The sequence below is a fragment of the Mus caroli genome, chromosome 15 (assembly GCF_900094665.2).
Source record: "Mus caroli chromosome 15, CAROLI_EIJ_v1.1, whole genome shotgun sequence".
Classification (NCBI taxonomy): domain Eukaryota; kingdom Metazoa; phylum Chordata; class Mammalia; order Rodentia; family Muridae; genus Mus; species Mus caroli.
Genome location: NC_034584.1, coordinates 74,081,152 through 74,089,035, shown reverse-complemented (window position 1 = coordinate 74,089,035; position 7,884 = coordinate 74,081,152). Strand labels below are relative to the sequence as shown.

At 49.7% G+C, this 7,884-nt stretch overlaps 1 protein-coding gene across 1 annotated transcript in view; it reads left to right on the top strand.

Moving 5' to 3' along the window:
- The window catches only part of Rpl3 (ribosomal protein L3), a 5,848-nt gene extending 5,524 nt beyond the window's left edge, over positions 1–324 (top strand). The window contains exons 8-9 of the mRNA XM_021182780.2: positions 3–122; positions 224–324. Coding sequence (XP_021038439.1) covers positions 3–122; positions 224–268 — 165 coding nt within the window. The 3' untranslated portion in view covers positions 269–324. The remainder of the gene's footprint in view (positions 1–2; positions 123–223) is intronic.
- Positions 325–7,884: the final 7,560 nt, after the last annotated feature.

Genomic DNA, 7,884 nt, shown 5'->3' with positions numbered 1-7,884 from the left:
AGTCCTTGCTGGTCCAGACCAAACGTCGGGCCCTGGAGAAGATTGACCTGAAGTTCATTGACACCACCTCCAAATTTGGCCATGGTCGCTTCCAGACCATGGAGGAGAAGAAAGCATTCATGGTAAGGACCTACCTGGGCTGGGGCGCCTGGTTTTTGTCTTTTCTGTTTGCCTCCTTGGCTATGTTCAGAACTAATGAAACTCCTCTGTTTCTCCTCCACAGGGACCACTCAAGAAAGATCGCATTGCCAAGGAGGAAGGAGCTTGATTCCAGGACCACTTTGTGCAGATGGTGGGGTCTCACCAATAAAATATTTCTACACACTGGTTTTCCCACATTTCCTTAAGAGCAGTGGCCAGCCTGGTAGCCACAGTTTTAGCAACATTTGGGTTGTTGAATGAAAGTGACAGGTTTACAATGCCTAAAGTGATTGTTGGGGCTAATGTATCTGTCACAGCTTCTGTATCCCATCCCAGTCTGTACAGACTTTGGGTGACAACAGGGTCTCTCTGTTTCTTTGGTAGTATTGATTAGGCCCTAGGCCTGCTAAAACATATGCAAAAGGTTGGGTTTGATAGTTTATAGTTGGCTTGCTCTAGTATTTAGTTACCATGCACAAAGGTTTAATATGCCAACCCTCCTTAGAGCAGCTTGGTTTGGCTCTGAGGGTCTAATAGGAGCTTGCATCCAATCTAGATAGTATGAGTCTGGGGTTTGACCCTGCAACCCAGGGATTGATGCTAAGTCGGGTGAAGATGCATAGATTGGTATCATAGCATTGTCTACATCAGATTGAAGGCTGCTCATGAGCTTCTGGCCTTTCATAATAGTGCTGCAACCCTACATTGGAAGAGGCTTTGGGAGGTCTGTGCAGAGGTGGGTCAGTGCTAGCTGTTGCTGCTCTTTGGCAATTTAGGCTGTACTTCAGGCCTGGGCCACCAGGGGGTGGGTGTAGCACATGGATGAAAACCCAGGTCCACTCAGTTGCATTCTCAGAAGATCTCTGACCCCAGGCTTGGGCTCTTTTAGGGACCTGTTAGGTCTGAAGGAGGCATTAAAAGATAAGAATGCCCATTAATCTCAGGAAGTCTAGGTTTTACATGGCAGCTGTGTGGCCAGTATCAGATTCCCAGAGCAACACTCTCAAGGTTAGAACCACATGTAACCCAGGTGTTTATACCAGCTGGGACTCAAGTGCTGGAAATATTTATAAACCCTGCTGGCCTCAGAATAGTTCTTTGTGTGTTAACCTGCATGGATGCAGAGGCAGAAGAGGACAAATGAAGTTGTGAGCCATCTTGTGGATGTTAGGATGTAATCTTGTTAGCTTCAGCATCTGAATGCTGGCCCTAGCCTGAGATGGCAGCCCCAAGATGCAGGCAAGGCCAGGTTAGTCTAATTTAGAGTCTGGTGCTCATTGTACGCTACTGCCATTGCTGGAGTCCTGGAGAGATGCAGACCTGAAGCTGTTTATCTCAGGAACTTGTTTGGGGGGAGGCAGGTTATAAATGCAGAGACGTCCAAGTAACAGGCTGTCCAGTGATGGGGGCCTGAGCAAAGACAGGGTGAAGCTCTGGTATTTTTTTCAGAAAATAGCAAGTGAAGAGGTACTGTGGATAGACCTTGAGCTCTGGTCCCAGCTCCTGAGGGAGGAGAGCTGAAAAAGCCAACTGCAGGTTCCCTTGAACAGAGCTTGGTACACAGTAGGTGCTCAAATTTTGTGTGAAGTGCAGCATCTGTACCAGGGTGGGAGACCCAGCATTTCTGCAAGTTGCTGGGCTGGGGTGACTGGGTCATTGCCTTTGCCTACCCTTCCCCATGTAGGTCCCAGAGGGTGCCTCTGGTGCCTGTGGCATATTCAGGCCTCACTGGAACCCCGTGGTGACAAAAGGAGTCTCATTCCAATCTTGAAAAACAAAAATACCTGCTGAGAATCTGAGCAAGTGGGAACAGGGAAGTGCTGGTGGGGTTGCCATTGCCTAAAAAGGCACGACTGCCCAAAGAGGCAGGCAGCCCTGGCTAGGCCTGCCACCTGGGTTCACCTCAGTGCTATAACCTGGATCCTGGTGACTGTCTTGCTGGGGTGGCCATGGCCCCAGGCTGCCTCCTTCCCTAATACTACAGGAAACCCCATATTCTGCCAGTTCTCAGCAAGCAGCTACTTGTCTGGTTTTGTAGTCCCTCTACTGAAACCTCTAACAAGGGCCTGGTCCTTGATCCAGGGGCTGGCTGACTCCCAAGAGCCTCATAGTTCCTTCTCTCCAGTCTAGCCTGAGGTCTTCACATTCAGAAACTTAGGGCCACTCCTTGACATGGGTTCCTTACTACCCCACAGTGATACAGATACAAAGCTGAGGTCAGGAGAAGGTACCCACTGACCAGCTGTGGGGTGGGCACTGCTGGGACTGAGCCCAGGCATCATAAAGATCACGATGCTAGAGGCAGCTGTCAAACCTGGTCTGGCTCCTGGGGGTGGGGTAGGGGAGATAGCCTGCCTGGTGAGCACCTAGTGTTTCACACCTCTGGCTGGGCTTCAGTCCTAGTCAAAGAGGAAGGCCTGCTTCTGAGCATGTGTGATCCTTACAGCCTGCAGGAGTTTGAGGTAGAGAAGCTCATTCCTTGGAAAAGGCAGTTGCTGCCTCAGGAAGTTAAGCTAAGCACCTGACTACTGTGTCCACTGTCTACAACAAGCAGAACCACTAAGGCTCCATGAGGGGTAGAGAGATGGTTCCCAGTATTTCTGCAGTCCCTTGAATCCTGTCCTTTCCCTTCCCTAAGTTCTATGGGCTATACCTCCTTCACAGATGGGGGTGATGGAGTGTTTATCCCTGACAACAGGCAGAGAGGAGTCAGATAAGACAGTGGGCCCCTGAGTGGCTCCAGGTCACTGGCTTCATGTGATTATGGAGAAGTGGCCCTGATTCCCTCTGTTCTGCTCAGCCTGGCAGAATCAAAGGCTGAGGGAAGGTGCTAAAGATAGCGGAAGCAACCACTTCCCCATCCTTCCAGCCACCACCCACTTGCCACTTGGCTCCTCCAGCGGGTTGCCTGGCCAGTGCCCAGCCTGGGACATGACACGGGGTGCTAGGTGACAGTGGGTGACCTGTGCTTCTGCAGGTTTATCCTGTCATTCCACAGATGACAATCCAAGCAAAGGGGCAGCAGTCCCCATGTGTACACTATATGCACCTTGACCCTGACACCACCTACCTTTCTCCATACTAGAACAGCACCACTAAGGTACGTTAACCAACCAAGCCAGTCACCTGTTCATCCATGGAAGATCTGGGCCCGGGCCCTTCTGCTGGAGAGCTGCCGGTTCCCGGCTCGCCACTGACCTCAGTCTTTGGTTCTTGCACTGGGGAATCTCAGCAGCTCTAGCCAATTGAAAACAGCAGAGCAAGCCGGGCGTGGTGGCGCACGCCTTTAATCCCAGCACTCGGGAGGCAGAGGCAGGCGGATTTCTGAGTTCGAGGCCAGCCTGGTCTACAAAGTNTACAAAGTGAGTGCCAGGACAGCCAGGACTACACAGAGAAACCCTGTCTCGAAAAACCAAAAAAAAAAAAAAAAAAAAAAAAAAAAAAAAAGAAAACAGCAGAGCAGTTAGGTATGTGCTGTCTGTTATGTTTTGTTTTGTTTTTCTGAAACTCCTGAGTGCTGGCAAAAAGACTTTCTAGAAGCCAAGGCATAGAGCAGGAAGTCAGACCCAGGATTCCGGGGTCTCTTCCCTGTAAGCCCTTCATTGCTCTTTTACTCTAAGGCAAGGCCCTCCTGGCTGAAAGGCCTACCATGACTCACTTTTGTTTGTTTGTTTGTTTGTTTGTTTTTTCAAGACAGGGTTTCTCTGTGTAGCCCTGGCTATCCTGGAACTCACTCTGTAGACCAGGCTGACCTCGAACTCAGAAATTCGCCTGCCTCTGCCTCCCAAGTGCTGGAATTAAAGGCATGCGCCACTACGCCCGGCGGTTCACATTTTTTCATATGCCAACATTTATGAAGCACCTACTATGTGTTGGGCTCATGGCATGCCCCTTAGCCCCATTCCAGGTCTGTAATATTTGCTGGATGACTGAACAGTCTTGTAAGACTTTTTTTTCTGGTCTGGAGAAGCAGGGCTGTGAGAACCAAGCTAATGCCCCCAATGAGGTCTAGTGAACAGCTCTGCTCAGTCTTGTACCCCAAAGATTTCTATTTTCAGGTGGGGTTATCCAGGCTGGCTGGATCTCACTATGTAGCCCAGTCTAGCCATGAATCCTGATCTTTCTGCATCAGCTAGGGAACTCCAGGCACATACCACCATGCCCAGCTACGACCGACCCAGACTTTTTGATTTGATTCACAAAACTAGAGGCAGCACTTAGCAGTCTTAGGCAGGGCTAGCCTAGGCCCTCCACTTGGCAAAATAAAACTCAATGGAATTAGTACTGTGCAGTCAGGAAACTCTGACACAGAACCGCCTTTCCATCTTCCCTGGACACTGTACTCTGGTCACAGCAGCCTGAAGCTACCTTAGTGCCTTCTGCAGCTTGTCCCTGCTGCTTGTCCTGTCCGGTGTGGCCTCCACCTGTAGGCTGGGCTGTCTCAGAGCAATTTGTGCAGGCACATAGTAGGTACTCAGAAACAGATGGTCAAATAAAGTACCTACTGTGTGTTTAAGTTCATCAGCCTGGACGAATTAGGGTTGTTGTTGTTGTTGCTACTGCTGCTGCAGGCACATAGTAGGTACTCAGAAACAGATGGTCAAATAAAGTACCTACTGTGTGTTTAAGTTCATCAGCCTGGACGAATTAGGGTTGTTGTTGTTGTTGCTACTGCTGCTGCAGGCACATAGTAGGTACTCAGAAACAGATGGTCAAATAAAGTACCTACTGTGTGTTTAAGTTCATCAGCCTGGACGAATTAGGGTTGTTGTTGTTGTTGCTACTGCTGCTGCAGGCACATAGTAGGTACTCAGAAACAGATGGTCAAATAAAGTACCTACTGTGTGTTTAAGTTCATCAGCCTGGACAAATTAGGATTATTGTTGTTGTTGTGTTGTTATTGCTGCTGGGTTTTGTTTGCTTAAGATAGTCATGTAGCCCAAGCTAGCCCCTTATGTAGCTGAGGAAGACCTAGGACTTCTGATCCTCTATCACAAGCCAGCAGAGAACCAAGTACTGCAAGTTGCCCTCTGATCACCATCTGTGCATTGTAGCATGCCCCCTTCTACTACACACACACACACAGACACACACACAGACACACACCCTTAATAATAACAATAATAAAAATAGACAGCAGGCAGAAAGCCAGGGGTGGGAACTAGGAGTCACCACCTCCCCGCCCAGATCTCAGTCCACATAGGGCCTTCTTCCAAACCAGGATGAGCTGAGTGGTGGGGAAACCCCTGCCTGGTAGGCCACACTTGGCTTAAGTCTCATGCTGTCCCATTTACTTTTCATACGTGGGGAGGCAGGTGCTAAGGGGACCCCAGTCTCATTGATAGCAGAGACCAAGGCCTGAGTGGGTACCAGTCTCTCTTGGGCTCATGCACCTGGGGAGAGAAGCAAATAACTCACGCCCTCCAGCTCTGGCACAAGCTGTTCTCTTGCATGGATGTTTTCCCTCTTCCACACTGGGAAAGGGGCTCACCCTGCTGACTCCTTAGCGGCCCCTCCTCCTGAAGCCTGCTTGAATGCCCACTGCTCCAGAGTTACCAGTGGGCTTTTGCTCTCTGGACTCCTTCACCTTGTGTGATGCCTGTCTCCGTGTCACCACACTGGCTCAGGGTTCCAGCCACACACCAGCTCCTGGAGTTAGGGCTATCTGCCTGATTGCTCTTGTACCCCACAAAAAGTCCTCTGAAAGACTTGTGGACAGAGGCATGCATAAGGTAGCTGATGAGGTATTGTCCCTGCCCTAAGCTTTGGCAAGCTAACTGTGCTTCAGCGCCTTTTTGCATGTCCACTTCCTAGACTGTTCCCTGCACTGTGTCCTCTTCTCTCCCATCGCTAGCACCTGCCTCCAGCCTGCTCACTGTCACTCTGTTGTCCTGTTCTGTTTTGGTCATCATGCTCCAAGCTTCGAGACACAGACATGGGAGTGGACCAAGAAGCCTCTGGGAGTGCGTGAGAGAAGAGGAAAGCGCCCAGCCGCAGCGACTTCCTCAAAGCAAAATTAGGAAAAGATGAACTGAAAATGGCTTGGGCAGCAGAGTGCTCTCCCAACCCAGCCTGGGGTGAGGGGTGGGGGTGGGGACAGTGGCTGGGGCTCAGGACAGGCCTGCGTCTCAGTGTGTCTGTGTGACTGGGGGCTGTGGGGCGTTGCCACGGCAACAGTGGGCTTCTGGACCATGGAGGAGAGGGTTAGATTAAATCATCTCCAGCTCAGATGCCCTGAGACTCCCAGGGCTATGGAGTTTGTTTCCTCTGTCCTCCTTTCCCTGAAAAGGCCCCATTCCCAGCTCTGGGACCTACTGTGTGACCTTGAGCAAGTGACTGAACCCCTGGACCTTGGTCTCAGGCCCAATGTAAGACCCAGCAGACAGAGCTACAAATGGCTCCAGGCACACACACCCCAACCCCAGGGAAAGCAGAAGTGCTGTATACTGAGCTTAGGGCTCGAGAGAGATACCAGGTGAGACTCCAGAAGGGCTGCAGGGAAGACTCTTGGGGGAGCTGGTCAGAGGGGGAGGAGAGAGAGGGACCCCAGGAATAGACAGAGGGAACTAGGGAGAGATGGTGAGCCTCCAGCCACATGGGACTTAGGCATGAGCAGAAACAGGAGGGAGCTTGGACTTCATCACGGAGTCGCAAGGAACCATGGGAGGAATGGCAAAGGTGTAAGAGGCAAAGGGACCCAGGGGTGAGGCATGAGGGCTTCCTGGAGGAGGCGTCCTGAAGGCAAGTAAGGAACAATAAGAGAAAGATGGGTTGGGTATTGTGGCACACTATCGTCAAACTGCCACTCCTGGAAGGTATTGCTGGAGATCAGATCAACATGATATGGAGTTCAAGTCCAGCCTGGGCTAGATGAGACCCTGCCTCAAAATAAAGAGACATGAGATGTAGCTAACAAAACAAACAAACAAAAAAACAACCTCTAAGCAAAAACAAACTGTAAAGAGCAGAAGCATGCTGGCACACTTGGGAAAAACTGCTGCCCTCTTTGGTCTTAATTCCCACTTGCCCTGCCAGGGGCGCACCAGATCTGTTTCTGGCTTTGTTTGTTTGTTTGTTTGTTTTTTACTAAGTTATTTTCTATTAAAGAAAAAAAAAGATTTATTGTCCTTTTGTTTTTTACTTAATCTCCTTTTCTTTCTTTCTTTCTTTCTTTCTTTCTTTCTTTCTTTCTTTCTTTCTTCCTTTCTTCCTTTCTTCCTTCCCTTCTTCTTCTTCTTCTTCTTCTTCTTCTTCTTCTTCTTCTTCTTCTTCTTCTTCTTCTTCTTCTTCTTCTTCTTCTCCTTCTCCTCCTCCTCCTCCTCCTCCTCCTCCTCCTCCTCCTTCTTTGGCCAAGGTTTCTCTATGTCACCCTGGCTGTCCTAGAATTTGCTCTGTATACTAGGGTGGCCTTAAACTAGAGACTTGCCTGCCTCTGCCTCCCGAGTGCTGGGATTAAAGGCTGCAATTTTTTTCTTTCTTATTTTTATGAATGTGGATGTTTTGCCTGTATGTATGTATGTATGTATATCTGTTCACCATAGATGTTCCTGGTTTCTGAAGAGAAGGAATTGGGTCCCCTTGCACTGGAGTTACAGATGGTTTTGAGCCTTCATGTGGGTGCTGGGAATTAACCCTGTCTTAGTCAGGGCTTCTATTCCTGCACAAACATCATGACCAAGAAGCAAGGTGGGGAGGAAAGGGTTTATTCGGCTTACACTTCCATACTGCTGTTCATCACCAAAG